Raw genomic sequence first — 19,594 nt, 5'->3', positions numbered from 1 at the left:
AACCCCCCCCCTTGTTTCTCACGACAGCTCCGTGAGAGGAAGTTACAATGTCGCGAGCGGCGGGGATCCTGGCGCGGGCGTAGAGAGGGGATATCCGCTGGCCGAAGCGCGACGCGGAGGGGGGGCGGGGGGAGCGCGCCGAGGTTCCTTCTGCTCTGGCGGAGCAGCGGGGGCTGCCCTCATTTTTCTCCTCAGTGGGAGGAGGGCGGCGGCGGGGAAGGTGTATGCGCGTGGCTGAGAGAGGAAGAACTAAGGCAGCCAGCGAGCTATGGCGTCTCTGAAGAGAGGGGACTTGAGCGAGGAGGAAAAGGAGTTGCTGGGAGTGATTGGGAAAGGTAAGGCGGGCAAGGGAAGTCCAGGCCAAGCCGAGAGGCGGAGTGACGCGTGTTGGCTGCCTTTTGAGTCTATGCGACCGGGCCTTGCGCGTCGGGCCCGCGCTAATGCGCAAGGAGGTTGCTTGTGGAAGGGGCTTTTCCCCTAGGTTTTTGCTTCCTCGCCTTCTCTCCTGTGCTTTGGCTGGGCGCTGCTCCCTGTGACTGTTGCACGCCGGCTGCTTTTTTATCAGATCGTGCATATTTTCATGCAAAATAAGCAGTAATAATAATAATAGTCTTCTGAAGACTTGCAATGAGAAATTTTCTATCTTTCTATATTTATTTAACTTTTGAGTCATTCTGTAATGAGTGTAATTAGAATTGGGAAACATGTAAATGGCAATGATATAAAGGTTAATTTTGAAAGCCATGAGGCAGGAGGGAAGGAAGTCCATAGGCTCTAAGAGCCAGGGCGGGGTAGTGGATAAAGATGATGTGAATGTTGTATAATATTAAATGGAATATATATATATAATTTATTTATCTATACCCCACCCATCTGGCTGGGTTTCTCCAGCCACTCTGGGTGGCTTCCAAAAGAACACTGAAAACATGATAAATGATCAAACATTTAAAAACTCCCCTAAACAGGGCTGCAGTAATGAGACAAGGGACTGTGTTTCTTTTTATCCCATTTACCCCTTCTTCCAAGGAGTTCATATGATTCAACATGTTTCTTTCTCCTGATCTCCCCACCCCATTTTATTTTCACAACCAACCTGCAAGGTAGGACTAGGGAGACGGACTGGGCCAAGTTGCCAACCTGAATAAAATATTGGAGGGTCCAGGTAAGCTCCACATGATCAGTCACAAGACATGGCATGCACACAACATTTGAATGGCAATGCCCATGGGGGGGCAGCCTCCTCAAATATTTTATTGGGGGGGGGGCAAAGGGACTTCGGCCCTTAAGAGTTGGCTTCTATGGCCTGGGTCAAGGTCATCTGGTGAGTCTCATGTCTGAGTAAATATTTGAATGAGCTCTACCTAAATACCACACATTTCTAGCACACCCACCCACCCAAGAATCTTGTGAACTGGAGTTTACGGGTGTTGGGAATTATAAGTTAGGGGGGTACTTTAAATTCACAGTGTGTACTCAGTAGTTGCATTCAAGGAAAGTCTCACTGTGGAGTGCAGAGAGGAGTAAGGCAGACTGCAGTGACCAGTGTAAAAATCAACACTTTGCTACCTGTCATACGATTCCAGAGGTATGGCAGACCTTGTCAGCGGCTGCTCCTAAGAAGCACTTTTGTTGCAGCAGCAACAGCAGGACATGGAAAGTTATTTCCCTTCCTTTGCTGGAGTACATGCTTCTTCTATAAAAGAGTGTTAACTGGCGGGTGGAAGAAATATGCCTTTCAGATTACCCCCTTATTTCAGAATGGTTGTTTTGTTTACTAATGGGTGAGGTGTTGGCACCAAAACTTCCAAGTTGTTGGCAGGTTGTTGTTTCCTTTGGATGTGATCTTTGTATTGTAAAGGTCATGTGACATCAGAGCCTGTTATCATAACTAACTTAGTGTGAGAGCCACCACTCATGCCACCTGCAAGTTGCTGGTATTGGGGATGGAGGCAGCCACATGATGCACACAAAACTGCATGTGCTAGATTTAGTTAAATGCTACTTTATTTGGTCATAGTGCTTTATCTATTCATGGAAATAATGCCTTGCCTTTTTGCAATGCTTCTTGAATGTCAGCTGCTGGGAATCACTAGCAGGGGGACAATGTAATGTGTTCTTTTCTACGTACGGAAGTAGCTACTGAGATTCTTTACACACAGCACTAGTCAAACTGTGGCTTAGCACGGAAAAGATGGTTCCCAGAGCAGAGATTTCAGCCATTGCACTTTGCAAGCTGCAACCATGTTTTGTTTTTGGTTTCACAACTCATAGTTTGTCTGGAGTGGGACAAACAAAACCCATGGTTGGATGGCATGCTAAACTAAGTCACGGCTTTGCTCATGGCAGCAGCAGGACCAGAGGACAAGCAAAGTAGCATCATCATCATTATAAATTTCCATTCCACCCTTCATCTGAGGCTCACAGGGCGGTTTACTATAAACACATAAATACCTAACATAGTAAACAAACAAAAACATTACACCCTAATAACCTCTCCAAGAACCCACACATTTACACTAAGCCAGGCATAGGCAAACACTGCCCTCCAGATGTTTTGGGACTACAATTCCCATCATCACTGAGCACTGGTCCTGTTAGCTAGGGATCATGGGAGTTGTAGGCCCAAAACATCTGGAGGGCCGAGTTTGCCTATGCCTGCACTAAGCCATACTTTAGCTTAGCATTGCATGTGAATAGAATAAATGTTTTTGTTTGTTATTTATTCATTAAATTTCCATACCGCACTTCATCCGAGGATCACAGGGTACTTTACAATATAAAAACACCAAAAAATTATAACGTTGTAACAAACAAAAAGAAGAACCCCCATTCTGAAAATAATTTGACAAAAGTGTCAATTTGGGGGGAGTAAGCCATGCAACGTTGTTACAATATGTGTGGTAGGGCAAATGTTTGACAGGTGCCTTATACTTTATCATGACAGAATTTTATGATTCCATGATTCGGAGTGAGGAGTTCAGGCTGAAATCCTCATTCAGCCCTGAGATTTACTGGATGGGCTTGGGTCAGTCATGATTTCTCAGCCTAGCCTGTCTCACAAGGTAATAAGGGGAGGAAGAGATAAGAGCTACACATGTTACCATGGTCTCATTGGAGGAAGCATGGTATAAAAATGTAATGAATTATTAGATTCACTGTATTGCTTTTCTGTTTAACAGTAGACTTCACAAACTCTTCCTCTCCCTTAGGAAGCCCTGAAGAAGCTGCACGACTGCTTGGCAGCAAGAATGTTCGTGTGAATTGTTTGGATGAGGTAAAAGACTTGGCTCAAAATATGTGTCTAGATTGGGTAGAGTCAAATTAAAGAAACATTGGGAATTCAAAGGCTGGCAGATTTCTATAAGCAAAATAATACTTATCAAGGAAACCTGTTTAACATACTGGATTCAGAAAGTATCCCTTGAGTATACTGGAAAATGATTACGGTCAAGCAAGTATTCAGCACTCCCTGCTAAAAATGAACTAGTGTAACGTGCCTGAACAGAGGTATAATATGAAGATTTTTTTGGACCTGAAATATCCTCTTTGATTTTTCAAAGTAAGCTAATGCTTTTTTAAAAAATAAGAAATCCTCTATTTCTGATAGAAAAGCGACCTGAACTTTTGTTAATGTCAGATTTATTTATCATCTTCTGAGATTACATATTTGAAACCTCAACTTTCCCAAGGCCTTATGTTGGATTGAGGAGTGAAAGCAACATATTACATAACTGAATATTTCACAAACATAGTGGGCTGTTTTAAAAATGTAGTTGCAAATGGTTGTTTCTGTTTGACTTTTTTTTTGCAGGCGGGGGTGGGTCAGAGGTGAGTCTATCAAAAGTGTTACTGTGGGAAAAAGTGTACAGGGTATTTTTAGATCAACTTCCTCATGGGAATGTACCATAACACATTTTGTGCTTTTGCAACTAACTTCTCGCAAACTGTCCGGAATCCAGTGCAGAGTCAATGGGTTAAGTCTGCCTCATATCATGCTGGATTTTGACTGTTGTCCCTGTAGGTTTTTTATTTGAGTTGATTTTTTAGTGAAATAGTTCATCTTGGCAGGAGCTGTTCAGCTGTAGAATTGTCCTAGGAAAGTGTTTCCCAGAAAACCTTCTTCATCACCACTTAATGCAGTACAGTGGTATCTCGGGTTACATACGCTTCAGGTTACAGACTCTGCTAACCCATAAATAGTACCTCGGGTTAAGAACTTTGCTTCAGGATGAGAACAGAAATCGCATGGTGGTGGTGTGGCGGCAGTGGGAGGCCCCATTAGCTAAAGTGGTGCTTCAGGTTAAGAACAGTTTCAGGTTAAGAATGGACCTCCGTAATGAATTAGGTACATAACCAGAGGTACCACTGTGCCTGGAAAAAAAGTATTCAGTTTCATAACCAGACAGGTTCCACAGTGAGCCCCATGTGGAATATCCTTTCTCTAGTTTAGAGGGAAATACTCTGCAACACTGCTGGTCTGTTTAATATGCAATGGGAAATGTTTCCCTGTTGGGAGGGGGCGCAGTGTATCTAATGTACTGGAAGTGGGGCAATTGCTGCATTTGATCACTGTAACTTTGTCATGGAATGGAGCATGTAGATCCATTATGGACTCAGTATTGAATGTCCTTCAGATGAATCGTTTTTATACAGAAAAGGACCATAGGAATATTTCTAAAGACATAAATGAGAAAAATAAGAGCTGCTTTTTAATGCGTGAGGGAGAGCACTATTCAAGAAAGGCCTTTAAAACTTACATTTTTCTATTTATTGCCTTGCCTTAAGAGAATTTTGGTGATCTCATTATACGCCTTGCCTCTATTTGCTTGTATTCACTCAATACTTCATACTTTCCCTGCAGTTCTGTTGTCATCCCACCCCCATTCCCTATATGTTGCTTTGTGAAGGCTTGGCCCCCCAAAAGCAACTATTAAATAACTGCAGTGAATGAATAGGAGACGTTGAACAGATCTGGATTCATTTAGTTGTTTCCATATAAATCAGTGGGATTTGTGACTAACTTGTCCCACTGTTTTCAATGGGATCTCGTAAACCCCATTTATCAGGCCCCTTCCTCCATCAACCACCACTGGGCAGCATCCATTCCATCAGGCTCTAGCAGGGGGAGAGATGGGAAGGAGGCCACTCCCATCAGCTCTGCTGAGAGACCATTTGGTTCTCTCTCTGAACTGTTTCCATTCCTGGTAATCTTTATAAGAACTACTACTATGACACTTTAAGAACTGTTGCCCAAGTCAGCTTGTTCTCATCTTCTTTATCCCCCTTTCCTCTTTTGTGTCACGTCGTTTTCATAGAACTATAGAGTTGAAGTGGGACGCGGGTAGCGCTGTGGTCTAAACTACAGAGCCTTGGGCTTGTCGATCAGAAGGTTGGCGGTTTGAATCCCCGCAATGGGGTGAGCTCCATTTGTTCGGTCCCAGCTCCTGCCAACCTAGCAGTTCGAAAGCACGTCAAAGTGCAAGTAGATAGATACCACTCCAGCGGTAAGGTAAACGGTGTTTCTGTGCACTGCTGTGGTTTGCCAGAAGCAACTTGGTCATGCTGGCCACATGACCCGGAAGCTGTACGCTGGCTCCCTAGGCCAGTAAAGCGAGATGAGCGCCGTAACCCCAGAGTCATCCGCGACTGGACCTAATGGTCAGGGGTCCCTTTATCTTTACAGGGACGTGGGTAGCGCTGTGGGTTTAACCACAGAGTCTAGGGCTTGCCAATCAGAAGGTTGGCGGTTCGAATCCCCGCAACGGGGTGAGCTCCCGTTGCTCAGTCCCTGCTCCTGCCAACCTAGCAGTTCAAAAGCACATCCAAGTGCAAGTAGATGAATAGGTACCGCTCCGGCGGGAAGGTAAACAGTGTTTCCGTGCGCTGTTCCGTGCCAGAAGCGGCTTAGTCATGCTGGCCACATGACCTGGAAGCTGTATGCCGGCTCCCTCGGCCAATAAAGCGAGATGAGCGCCGCAACCCCAGAGTCAGCCACGACTGGACCTAATGGTCAGAGGTCCCTTTACCTTTATAGAGTTGAAAGGGACCCCCAAGGGTCATCTAGTCCAATCCCCTGCAATGCAGGAATCTCAACTAAAGCATCCATGACAAATAGCCATCCAACCTCTGCTTTAAAACCTCCAAGGAAGGAGAGTCCACAACTCAGGGAGCCTGTTCCACTGTCAAACATCTCTTACGTTCAGAAAGTTTTTTTTCTGATGTTTACTTGGAATCCCCTTTCTTATAACTTGAAGGCCTTGGTTTGAATTCTACCCTCTGTAGCAGGAGAAAACAAGCTTGTTCCCTCTTCCATGTGACTTTTGATTGCAACTCTGCTGGCAGGGACGGTTTTATTCCTGTTCATCTGAATCCAGCTCACTATATTTACATAACATGATGAGGCACTCACTTTGTGGTTTCTTCTTATTGGTTGTCTACATGTTTATATAGCATCATGTTCCGTCTTCCAGTTACTTGGCTTTTTCCTCCACTTCTGAGATTATTTTTGAAATGTTTTCCAGAAGTGCTGTATAATGGGTGAGTTGGCTCTCCTATATAGCTCTGAGGCCAGGTGGTTATCTTTTTTTAAAAATCTTCATTATCAATTCGCAGGGAGCAGATTAAGGCAGGGAAAAGGGCACCACTCTAGAGTTGGCTTCCTGTACAGGTGGTCTGTACAAATACCTCATTGCTCCTTAATGCGCAAAATTTCATCCCACCACTTGGAATATATTTTCAGCATGCAGAAGACCTGTGTGTATAATTTGAACAAGTCTCCCTGAATTTAAGTATTTTCATCTCTTTAGAAAAGAACACAAAGCAAAGGAAGCTGCTGGAAATGAGAAACAATGGAAGCAGAGGTCCTAAATGCCATTGTTCATTTCTGGCTTAACAAATGTATGATTCATAACAGAGTGTGTGTGTGAACTGCTGCTTAAAATGACAGGTTTTTCACCAGTGCCTGCAGCTAAAGAAACTACCCAAAACTGGTAACGATCCATCTCTCCCACATGGCTTCCCAAATATAAAACTTGCCTATTATATAAATTGCCATACTGCAAACTCAAATATAAAGAGGTCCTTTGCAGGTCTCCCTGCTTGCAGCTGTTACTCTTCTCAGAGAATTGTGTGGTTTCCCACCAAATTAGACATGTTGTTAATTGTGTGAAAGCAACTGATGTGCACATTAAAAAAAAAATCTTACTAATACTTTTATTAATACTTCAGATTATTATTAGAATAGTTGCCTAGGAATTAAAAGCTTAAAAAATTATTATTGATGCTTTGCTCCTATCTCCAGTACAAGTAAGGGGGCTCTATTATTTGCTGATACACCAAGTCATACTAGCTACTCCAAAAGCAAAACTGAAAAGCTTTTCATAAATATAGTCATTAGTATAAAAGTATTGATGGGTGTGCGGGGTGGGGAAGAATTACAGTTGCCCACATAGAAAGGCATGCAATGGTAGCTGAAGTTTCCTTCTCATTAGCAGCTTACATTGAAGCTGAATGTGTACAAAGGTATCCTCTGCTAAATTGGAGACGTAGTTGGTTTTCTAAAAGCTGGATTTTGTTGAAAGAATATATAGTTAAAGAGTATTCAAATGTAGCAAAGTGAACATCAAAAAGGCTATACCATGGGTAGGCAAACTAAGGCCTGGGGGACGGATCCGGCCCAATCGCCTTCTAAATCCAGCCTGCGGACGGTCCAGGAATCAGCGTGTTTTTACATGAGTAGAATGTGTCCTTTAATTTAAAATGCACCTGTGGGTTATTTGTGGAGAATAGGAATTTGTTTTCCCCCCCTTCAAAATATAGTCCGGCCCCCCACAAAGTCTGAGGGACAGTGGACTGGCCCCCTGCCAAAAAAGTTTTCTGACCCCTGGGCTATACTGTATTTGGAGTGCTATCTTTTCATTTTAGAAGTGTAGCTTGCTTGTGTTTAAATACTACTGGAGAAGAACGAACAGATATATTTGAAGGTCCTGTATTTATTTTTTCTTTCCATAGCATGGCATGACTCCTCTGATGCATGCGGCATACAAAGGGAAAGTTGAGGTGTGCAAACTGTTGTTGCGGCATGGAGCTGATGTTAACTGCAACGAACATGAACACGGATATACGGCTCTGATGTTTGCTGGGCTCTCAGGTATCTATGAGGTTTCCCCCATTGTTAATTACCTGCTTCTTGATGCAGATAAAGGAATCCTTCGTGTCTTTGTGTGGGCAGAATTTTAATCTTTTGTTAAAGGGTGATGTGTTAGAGGTAAGGTCTACCTCTACTTTATAGGCAAGATTGCTATTCTTTTGTTAGCCAAATACTGTTTTTATTGTAAGCCACTGATGGTCTTTTACTGGAAAATTGGGATAGAATTAATAGCTAATCAGACAACTCTGAGGACCCAGCTTTGCTCTTGGATATCTTTCACCCTCTGGACCTCTCATGGAGGAGGCACTTGAAGAAGGGCCTCAGATGATGATTGCAGGGTCAGTTCATATGGGGAGAGGCGGTCCTTGAGCCATTTAAGGTGTTACAGGTATAGCAGAGTACAGTATTTATATTGTGTGTGCATATTAATTGTCAGGGTTTTTCTTTGTTCTTTAAACCAATAAAATCAAACACCGGCCATCCAGGTGTTGTTCTTGGGCTTAGCTGGAATATACCCTTAAAGGGTAACATCTTTCTTTTAAAAAATATGGTTTAGATTTCAGGGTCTATTAAATGTGTGTGTGTGTCTCTCTCTCTAGCAAAAGGCAGAAGCATGAATAGCAAACAATATTTGTGAATGCATATATCAGATTGTGGGAGTAAGAAGGCCTCTCTGAGGGGAAAGAGGCGGTGAAAGCGTTGAAGGAATAAGAACGTGAAAGGAAATGCCAATAGGAATTATTAAAATAACATGAGGGAAAGGAAGGAAGGAGATAAGAGAGGAAAGTCGTTATGGGAGGAAGAAGTGAATGTGAAAGGACCATGGAGGAGAGGAGGAAAGAAACTGGTGGTTTTCTCTTGGGGTGTGGAATACAGTAAAAGAAATTACAGGATATGTGCAAAAAGTAGTTTGAGAGCCATCAGTGGGTGGAAAGGGGAAATATAAAATAATGTGCTCTTCACCTAGAGCCTCTGGGTTAGAAAATTCTGCCTAAAATCAGGAGGCTGAGTCATAATACTTCCAGAGCTCATATATGAACTTAGCTCATGGAAAGCTAAGCTATGGAACTCCCTACTGCAAAAAAATTAGCAATTTCCAAAGATGGATTAGATGACAGCAGAAAGTGATGCCACTGGGGAAGGCTAGTGCAGCCATCAGGCCTTGGTGCAGAATCTATTCATACTGGCAAGACAGAGGGTTGGGTGAAACCTTGAGAAAGCAAATGGCATCTTCATTTCCAGCTACTGGGGATGAATAAGGACTGTAGCTCTGTGGAAAAGCACCTTCTTCACTTGCAGAAAGACCCAGGCTCAATCTGTGGTGTCTCCAGATAGGGCTGAGAAAGACCTGTGTCTGGAAACTTGGAAGAGCTGCTGCCAGTCAGTGTAGACAGTATTCATCTCAGCCAGATGAAGCACTTGTCTGACTCGGTATAAAGCAGCTCCCCATTTTCTAAATGTTTACTGGCAGCAGCAGTAGCAACAGCCTTAAACTGCAGATTTACAAGGGATGAAAAGTTTAATGTCTTGTAGGGGGGCGACTGTCATGGTATTGCCAGAGAATGAAGGGGAGGAGCAGAGACAGGCAGAGGAAGGGGGGCAGGAAGTGGCGATTGAGGAAAGAGGGGAAAGCCAGGAGGCGGAACGGCTCACAGATGTTGAACCAGAGCCTCAACACCACACAGGAAGTTCTGGCACAGACAGTGAAACAATGCCTATTCCGTCTGCCAGGGAAAGGAGAGTGTTAAAGAGGAGGGGGAGAGGCATCACGTGAAACTTCCCCGCCTTTTCTGTTGGAGAAGGAGCCGGCATAAGCCACTCCCAGAATCTGAGCCGGAGGATTCGGATGCATGATTGTAATGTGCTGCTTGTACATATGTAAAATAAAGACTGTATATATGTATCTCTGAGTGAGCAGAGGCATTTCTTGCGAAGAGCATTCACAAGCCATTACAGCGACCCACCCAAAAAACCTTATATGGCTGAAACTTTTATACAGACTCATTATGAGAAATCTAAATGAAAGCTGTTCTCTTCTGTGTTTAGGCAACAAGGAAATTACGTGGATGATGTTGGAGGCTGGAGCAGACACAGATGTTGTGAACTCAGTGGGAAGGACAGCAGCACAGATGGCTGCCTTTGTGGGTAAATGGAGCGGCCATTTTGAATTACCCTTCATGAAGTCCAGGGCGGGAAGCCTGTGACCTTCCAACTGTTGCTGGACTTTGACTCCATCATCCCTGACTATTGGCTGTGCTGCCTGGGGCAGATGGAAGATACAGCCCAACAACAAGCAGGTTCCCCACCCCTGCATTAAGGCTCTGAGAAGATGGAGATTGATTTGACTTACTGTTTATTGGCAACGGGGTGTTCAGTACCAGGTTCTTAACTAACTCAAGGGGAATATTCATTGGGTGGTTGCTGCTTTTCTCAAATTGCTCTCTAACATTAGTTGACGGCAGGAGGGGGGAATGTTGAATTCGTAATTAGGAAAGAAATCGGCTCTATTTCGAACTCAACCTTCTGATTTTCAGTAAAAATCTGAGTCCAGCTCAAAAATGGGTTTAGCTCCATTTGTGGCCAGTCATTCCCCTTGCTGACTTCCCCCTTTCTTTAAGAAGGAAGATTTTAACTAGCAGCAGGGAGGAGTTCGCTCGACAGGAGTAGCCTCCGTGAGCTGATAACTGTATGTAAATATATATTTAAATAAATAAATGGTGGTGCTCTTTGAGCTGTATTTCCTTTTAAGGATAGACTATGAAGAAGAAGAAAATATTTTTGTTTGTTTTTCCTGGCAAAGGAGTTGGAAGGATTGGTGAGGAGAGACCTTTTACCCAATATTTTTTTTAAAAAAGTGTTCTAAAGTCAAGTCTTTTGGTGATTACATTAAAAAAAAAACAGACACAAAGAGGATTGTGAGACAAGGAGACTAGTGGATCCAGTCAAAAGACTTACCACTTTATTGCAGGAATCTGCTTACAACTTGGGGGAAATTACACCCACATATCCCATCCACTACATCTGAACAGTCGGTACTTAGTCAGAGATTCAGTCACTGTAATTGCCAGTCTGAATTGGAAGCTTTGCAATCATTGTTTCTAAAATAAAAAAACCCTATTAACGAGGCATAATCACTAAGCATTCTACTGCTGGCTGAAAGGTGAGCCAGCGTCAATCATGCAATCTCATATGAGCTGCTTTGAAATGTCATGTAATGTCATATCTTCCAGAAGAATTAAATTTTTGACTGGTTAGCAGCACCATTTTTAGATTTAGTTTGTGCAGTGAACTAAAACAAACTTATAAAAGTGGGAATAACTTTAGAACTGTTTCATAATGTGTCTTAAAAGCCGCTTTGCCCATCAGATCCTAAGTTCTCTGAATAGGTGAGTTAGTTTCATTCTGTAAACTTCATATTACATATAGGCCTTGAGCCTTGAAATATTGCCTCTGTGTGAAGCTATTTCTATTTAGTTCCACAGTGGTTTATTAGTATAGTACTTCCTCTAAATGGTGTGTGATTTGTGCTTCATGTGTGAAATAATTGTTCTTCATCTTCATAAAAGATGCACCGTTCTCTTTTTAGGTCAACATGACTGTGTCACTGTTATCAACAACTTCTTTCCTCGAGAAAGGTTGGATTACTATACAAAACCACAAGGACTTGACAAAGAACCCAAACTGCCAGTCAAGTTAGCTGGACCTCTGCATAAGATCATTACAACTACCAATTTGCATCCTGTTAAGGTAGAGTGTTCATATTTTGGTTTATCCTTCAGGCATACTTGTCAAATAACTTACAACCTTGTTGAGGTCGGTCCTCTAAGAAAAAATATTTGGCCTATGGAGTTGGGTGGCAAAATTTGGCCAGCAGCTAATTTATGATTCTGAGCTTCTTCTTGATATTCCATCGTCCTGGCCTGCTCATAGGGGCTTTAGTACCTCATTCTCAAATGGAGAGATATTTATTGTAAAATAGTCCCCAACATGAAACACTCAAAGGTTAGCACACTGAAGATCATTGTACTCAAGTATATACACCTTAAGACTAGCATAGTAGTCTTCAACTTTTTGAGATCCAGGACCTACTTTTAACCCAAACAGACATTTGGGAGCCCATTTCTTAATTATATATTTGCACAATGGTAATGTTGCTGCTGTGACCCACCTTAGATTAGGTCACAACATAGTAGTGTGTCCCAGCACACTAGTTCAAGACCAGTGATTTAGCAGAAGCAAGAGAGCATCTCATAAGGACTTGCATGCAAAAGAAGAGCTGAAATCTACTTGTGTGACACTCATCTCTGTTATCAGTTTCTGTGAAACCCTGTAGTTTCAGAAAGGGCCTGATGCTTGTAGCTGGAAGCTACAAGTGAGACTTGTAACAAAAAATAGCTGTGTGAGTTGCTACAGTTCAGAATTCAAACAACTCCATTCCATTCCCTGTCTGTAACAGTTGTCAGCATTCCAAGGCCCGCTTGGCTTGTTTGGTCCTTATTGGGCTGTTTTGTGGGTTCCTGTGGGTTTTGTGTTTTAGGGGATTTTTTGGTACTTCTCCAAAACTTGGGGGTTCCCCCCAGTCTGCTGCTACTTCCCTTCCGTACATAGGTGTTTTTTGCTACATAAGCAATGTCACTTAACACCCTGAACCTTGGAAACAAGAGAGGGTTATGATGTTCAGTTGCTTGATCAAAGGTGTATTCATTTTGTATGACTATCACTTCCTGTAATCAGTATTGCATGCATTGTGGGCACTAAAATGGGTCAGTCATGTTTCCAATGTGATCTACCTATGGCATGGCAAGTTTCTTAGGTAATATAGCTTATTTAAGAAGATAAAAGAGCAAGCAGTCCCGTTAATATGAGCACTTAAAAATTACCTATTGATTCTCTTTAAATCATCTATCTTGTTAATCTTTTCCTATAGATTGTGTTGCTAGTGAAAGAAAACCCTCTCCTAGCAGAAGTTGAAGCAATGCAGAAATGCTACAGAGTGCTGGATCTGATTTGCGAGAAGTGTATGAAGCAGAGAGAGATGAATGAAGTACTGGCAATAAAAATGCACTACATTAGCTGTATTTTCCAGAAATGCATCCTCTTCCTTAAGGAGCGAGAGGATAAATTGGATGGATTAATCAAAAGGTATGATCCCCATCATGAATGACATTTAATGCACGCAGAAAAGCATTTGTGTTCATTTCTATCCAAGTAAAGACAGACTGCTTACCTTGAAAGCTAAAACGAATGGTTTGCTGCTCAGTTTCCTTCAAATCCTATCTACAGCTAGATGAATATTTTCCATAGTTATCTACAGGTTAAGCCATTAGTTGAGGAAAGGGGGGGAAATGCATCTTTTGAGATGCACACAACCGCCTTCTGATATATATATATTAATCCTACCCATGAAGAAGGGATTCTGCTCATCTTTCCTTCATCCTATCTTCCTGATCCTCCTTCCCTGGGCTCTTCTTCTGTGTCTCTTTTATGCTAGACCAAGATTATTTTTTAATCTTTGCTGAGGCCTTTTAATCTGCTATCGTGTTTAAAGATCTGAGGATGCTGCTGATTCTTTTTAGGCTGTTCTGCTGTAACAGCAGTAATTCATTTTTTTATTATTGCAGTAGTTCACACTGATGGACAAGATAATTAAGTAAAAGGCACTATGACCTGGTTCACATGGCACAACATGCCAAGCAAGCTTTGGCTATAGCTTGTGGTTAGTGAGGACACAGTGTAACGATGAGCTCAGGTTTGGACGATATGCTAAGCCAAAGCTTGGTTTAGTTCCGTGCTTGTTGCAGGAGCGAAAAGGACTTGAGAGGAGTAAAGTGGCTACAGTGTCCTCTCAAGGTACCCACATGTCTGTTGGGAATCTTAGGTGAGATACCCTGCAGTGGAAGTTGCTCTCAGTACCAGTCATTACATGGAAGGAGCTTAAGATCCAGTTGGCTTATTGTTGCAGAAGATAAGGCCTAGTTAAATAGTTCTGGGGATAGACATATACAGCAGTAGGCTTTTGCAGCCATTGATACATACAGTGAAAAAGTATATCCGTTGCTCCAAATAAACCAGCAATTCAAGACATGACACTGGATAAGTAACACCAACATACTGAGTAAATGACTGAGACCCTGCTAAGCTGACTTGCATCAATCACAGATATGGTCGGGGCACTGGGGAGTTACCATAGCAGCTGGCTTGGCTGCCTTGCACCTGTGATTACCTCATCCATGGGGTGATTTATGGTCATGCCCAGTTACTCCAACCATGTTCCTGTGTTCCCAATAGCCCATAGTTTAGCTTACCATGTTGCATGAATCAGGTCTATGTTTCAGTTGCCCTCAACTTTTGTTGTAGGGCAGGAGTATCTTTAGCTGCAGAAATGTTCTTGTGAAATCTCAGAGGTGAAAGATATACCGTATTTTTTGCACCATAACACTCACTTTTTTCCTCCTAGAAAGTAAGGGGAAATGTCTGTGTGTGTTATGGAGGGAATGCCTATGGGTGGCGGGGGGGGGGGGGGAATCTGCTGCAGTTGTGAGCAGAGGATCCATGGTTCCCCTTCCTTCCCTCCTCCGTGGCTCACTTTGAAACAGCAAAGCGGGAGAAGAGTCGTTGACTGGGGAGGAGAGAGGGACAGAGAGCCTGCTTGCTTTAAAGGAGCAAAGCAGGAGAGGAGAGGAGCCACTTACACGAGTGTAAGCGGCTCCTGTCCGGTTGGTTCCTTTAAAGCAAGCAGGCTCTCTGTCCCTCTCTCCTCCCCACTCAGCTCACTAAATAGCAGCAAAGTTTTTCAGCTCGCTAAGCTGGGGATGAGCGGGGAGGAGGGAGAAAAGCAGAGCCTGCTTGCTTTAAAGGAGCAAAGTGGGAGAGGAGAGGAGCCTTCTCCCCTTATACCCCTCTTCTTCATTATTAGCAGCATCCTTCTCCACCCACCCCACGCATGCTTCTTCTCCCCTTAAACCCCTCTTCTGCATTATTAGCAGCATCCTTCTTGTCCCTTGAGTGCTTTTCCTTCCCTCCCCACTTAAAACGTGGTTACAAAGCACGGATCCACATGGATCCTCAGGATTTTTGCACTGGGGCACCCCAAATTCACCATCAGATCACATAACATGTCCATGGCTACATCTTGCACCAAAAAAATCACGCACCCACTGTTGCCTGGGGCTGCAGTGGTGCAAAAACGTGGTTACGAAGCATGGATCCACAGGATTTTTGCATTGGGCTACTCCAAACTCACTGTCAGATCACATGTCTGTGGCCACAGTATGAACCACAAAAATCATACATCCACTGTTTCGTTTAGAATATTTTTTTTCTTGTTTTCCTCCTCTAAAAACTACGTGCGTGTTATGGTCGGGTGCGTGTTATAGAGCGAAAAATACGGTAGATACATATTTTAAGTGTTGCACACAGAAAGTTTGTGCATTATCATCTTTCTCTGTTATGCTGTGGGTATGTAGTTCGAATATTAAAATCTTGGCCTATGTGCTGCGCCGTAAATAACAATAAAACAATGAACAGGGTGGTGGTACAATGACCACTGCAACCAACACAATCAACACCAGTGGTTTGAGCACTGAACCACTGTTATATCACAAGTGGACTCTTTATTACTGCATTTTCAATTTTTCAGGATAAAATCTATTTTGGAAAAAGAATAAATGAGCACTGAACCGCTGATATATTACAAGCGAGCTCTTTATTTACTGTGTTTGCTATTGTTTAAGATAAAACATATTTGGGAAAGAAACTATTTTTGCCCTTTTTATGTATGTTTATTGTTTGTTTACGGAGAGTTGCTTTGGTGATATTATCTTGTGTTGATTGCACCGTAAGGCAGGCATGGCAACTACAAATAAAGCAAAGTGATTGCCCAATAGGATTGGCATGAGTTTTTTTCATTCATCTTTTGCTTTAATCTTTCCAGCCTATTAAAAGGCAGAGATGCAGATGGTTTCCCAGTATTTCAAGAGAAGCTCATCCGAGAATGCATTCGGAAATTTCCTTACTGTGAAGCAACCTTGCTCCAGCAGCTTGTGAGAAGCATTGCCCCAGTTGAAATTGTGAGTGTCTCTAGTTGAATAGCTTCTCTTTCTCTGGCAGAACATTTGAAATCCCCAATATACAGCTTAATGGGTACACTTGATATTTGCAGTTATTCTGAAGAACTGTATTTCATACGGAGGATGGAAGATCTTTTTTAATGAGTTTCCTTTATATTCTGATAGTGTCTCTGAATTCCCCAATCCAGGAGCTAGAGTTCCTTCTTAGCTTTATAGGAGAGGAGAGGAGGGGGTATCATGTGCTGCTGAGGATATAGGCAGAAACATAATCTTTCCTTTTCCAAAACCCTGACCAGGATGTGGGGGAATTTACTTCTTCTGCCACACTGAGCTTCAGAGGAGGCAGAAGCAGCATAAGAGACAATGTGCCTTTGTCCACTCTAAAGTCTAGTGTAATAGGAATCCCCTCTTCCTTCTTTTCTTCTCAAAGCGCATGCCAGGAAACTCAGACATAAGTGGCAACAAGCCAAAGCTTATGCATCCCTGAATTGCTTTTCATTCCCATTTTGCAAATAATCTCAACGATGTCACCACCAGTATATTTTACGTTGGAATGTTCAGCAAAGTTAAATCTCTGGAGAGTGGAAGAATAATTTCCCTGCTTCCCTCCATATGCCAGGCTAAGATCTTGCATTTAAGAGCAGTGCAAAAGTACTAAAGTGTGCATTGAAAATATGCAGATTCCCCCCCCCCCTATATCTGCATTAGTGTTGTAGCTGCAGGCTTCTCATTGGCTGGGGGAGGGTGTATGTTTGCAATGACTTAACTGTCTTTATCTTTTCCCCCAGGGCTCTGATCCTACAGCTTTCTCTGTACTGACACAAGCAGTTACTGGCCAAGTGGGCTTTGTGGATGCTGAGTTTTGTACAACATGTGGAGGGAAAGGTGCAGCCAAAAGATGTTCCGTATGCAAAATGGTAAGAATCTGCAGGTAAATACCACTGACTGAGATTCCAGCAAGAGATTTCAACTGTTCCTGTATCTGGAGACTGTTCCTTTATAGGAGCAGCATAGATGTTTCAGGTGCTAGATCTTGGATCTCCTAAAGTGAAAGTGAGCAAATAGCTGTTCCTGGTTGCACAAGTCAACAGAAACAAACTATTTGTTGTTCTTAAAATAAGCCAGCTATTGCAAGGTTTAGATTTCCAGTTTTCCATATAGGAATGAATGGGTGCCTTATACAACCTGGATGATTCAAATGCAAGTCCACCCTTTTTGTGCATTGAGGCATGGCTTGTTTCATTTGCAGGTGATCTACTGTGATCAAGACTGCCAGAAAATGCACTGGTTTGCACACAAGAAAGTATGCAAGACATTAAAGGAAGCACACGAGAAGCAGGAGTTGGAAGCTGCCAAAGCAAAGAAACAGCAAGAAGCAAAGCAAAAGAGAGGTTGGCACACATCGTTGTCATTGCAACAGCTTTCATGTTTGTGGCCAAATTAGAGCAGAGATGTTTTCTAAGCAATGCTAATAATCATGCAACACCTAACTACTCAGTGTTTTCTTAAACAACAGGTGGGGGAACAGTGGCAATCCAGATGTTGGGCTTGCAACACTTATCAGATTATTTTGTTTGACAAGCGGGTTATTAATTTTCTAAACAAAAACAAAGCATTGGCCATGCTGGCTTTGGTTAAAGATAAATGAGGTTCATTCCTCTTCCTCCAGATCTGTTAGGATTGCACTGTCAATAAGGAGCCCCTAACAACATCTTTATAGAAGGACATCCTACAGAGTTAAGTGGGGATTTCTCCCCTCTAAATGCGAGTTAGGATTGCAGCCATAGAAATGCACATCACATGCACTCCCTATTCTCATGGATTAGCAGCAACCTGCCCCCTAAACTCAACGTACTGTTTCGGAACAGCTGAGCTTGCCTGTGCTCTGTAACAAGCAGCTGCTTTCTGAAACTGCCCATGGAATCATAGTTTGGTTAATTTTGGTTAATCTGAGCCATTTTAACTTCTATTCCTGGTTTGATTAGTTTATTACAAAATAGCTTCTAATACTAGCGTTAGTTTCTGGGATGAAGGAGTCAGTGTTGCTTGTGGGAGTAAGTATGTATGTATGTATGTATGTATGTATGTATGTATGTATGTATTTATTTATTGCTGCACATTGCAATATATGAATTTCCCACACCCTGTGTTTCTCCTCTAGAGGCAACACGTGCAGCAGAATCTGCTTTAACAAGTGAAGAGCAGTCGGCCTCTGAACCAGGAGACAGTAAAGAAGAGGACCTCAAATGCGTGGGAGACAGAACTGAGGAGATGGCTCCTAAAAAGGAGGTGCCTGCACTGTCCCCTCAGGATGACAAGGCCCTTGAAGGAGAGACTAGTCTAGCAGACATCACAGTTGAAAAAGCTCATGAGTCCGAGGAGTAACAAACGCTGGAGAGCCCAAGGCTTTATGGAAGATTTCCTCTAGACCACAACATCGGGATATGCAGGTCAATGGAATGCAGTTATAATGCTCACTCTTGACATATGCTGTGATCCAGCATATGTCAACTTATTTGTCCTGTGTAACTACATTGCATCATCCTAGACTGTGATGACAAGAGCTGAACCATCCAATCAAAACTGTAAGAGCATACCCATCTGCCTTCATACCTGCACAAAGCGTAGAAGACTTAAAAGGTGTCTTGAGAAGAGAGCCATTTGCTAGCAAAATTTTAAAAAATATCTTAGACTTCAGTGCAATAAAGCGCTTGGTCATGATACTGTTAGATCGTAAGGGGTGCAACCATCTAAAAGTTAAGTTTTTCTGGCTGCAGATTTTGAAAGCCAGTACTGCTACCAGTCTGTTTTCATTAAACAAAATCCTGCTCATCTATGTTGGCTTAACTTCCTTGAACTTTCTCTTTCCACTTAAGTGGCTCAATGATTAAGAACACATCATAGCATGAAAATATTAGTGTTCCCCAGGAAAATAGGCTCACGGCATTTTGCTACACTTTTATAAGACATCATGATTTTGTTTGTACTTAGTATCACTAATCTTTAAGTACTAATAGGTAGAGCATGAAAGGTCCGCCCCAGTTGGATTGGGAGTATGTGCAAATGTAAGGAGAAAGGGTTGTTGACCTGGGTCCAAGTTTATTTTTCATTTGAAAGCATCTCAGCTTAAACCTATATGCAGATCAGGAATCTGGCTTACAGCAAACCATGGTCAACTGCTCAATAACCCAACTTCAAACCATAGGCTTGATTAACTAACAGATGATTTTTATAGCTTTAAATATCACCCCTTCATACTATGCATTAAGTGCTAAAATGGTAACATAACTGGATTTTTTTTCCTGCTTGAAATGATTTTAATTGATGTTTAAAGCGCAACAATACCAAGAGCAGCAAAAGAAATGTGGTTTTTTGT

The 19,594-nt window shown here is 42.5% G+C and overlaps 1 protein-coding gene across 1 annotated transcript; it reads left to right on the top strand.

The window, feature by feature from the left end:
- The first annotated feature begins 183 nt into the window (after nucleotides 1–183).
- Nucleotides 184–19,054, top strand: ANKMY2 (ankyrin repeat and MYND domain containing 2). The gene is made up of 10 exons (XM_053359710.1): nucleotides 184–335; nucleotides 3,210–3,274; nucleotides 8,011–8,149; nucleotides 10,196–10,294; nucleotides 11,736–11,896; nucleotides 13,077–13,291; nucleotides 16,083–16,218; nucleotides 17,007–17,135; nucleotides 17,468–17,609; nucleotides 18,380–19,054. Exons 1-10 carry the CDS (start codon nucleotides 269–271, stop codon nucleotides 18,601–18,603), a joined length of 1,377 nt encoding a protein of 458 aa, XP_053215685.1. The 5' UTR covers nucleotides 184–268; the 3' UTR covers nucleotides 18,604–19,054.
- The last annotated feature ends 540 nt before the right edge of the window (nucleotides 19,055–19,594 follow it).

The sequence above is a fragment of the Podarcis raffonei genome, chromosome 12 (assembly GCF_027172205.1).
Source record: "Podarcis raffonei isolate rPodRaf1 chromosome 12, rPodRaf1.pri, whole genome shotgun sequence".
Classification (NCBI taxonomy): domain Eukaryota; kingdom Metazoa; phylum Chordata; class Lepidosauria; order Squamata; family Lacertidae; genus Podarcis; species Podarcis raffonei.
This window is presented reverse-complemented; position numbering and strand designations above follow the sequence as displayed.

What these genes read in the sequence shown, in the direction of transcription:
- ANKMY2 (XM_053359710.1), top strand. Translation starts at nt 269, where the DNA reads ATGGCGTCTCTGAAGAGAGGGGACTTGAGCGAGGAGGAAAAGGAGTTG. An exon ending in ACAGATGGCTGCCTTTGTGG is followed by an intron (nt 10,295 to 11,735) that starts GTAAATGGAGCG and finishes TTCTCTTTTTAG; the next exon opens with GTCAACATGACTGTGTCACT. An exon ending in CCAATTTGCATCCTGTTAAG is followed by an intron (nt 11,897 to 13,076) that starts GTAGAGTGTTCA and finishes CTTTTCCTATAG; the next exon opens with ATTGTGTTGCTAGTGAAAGA.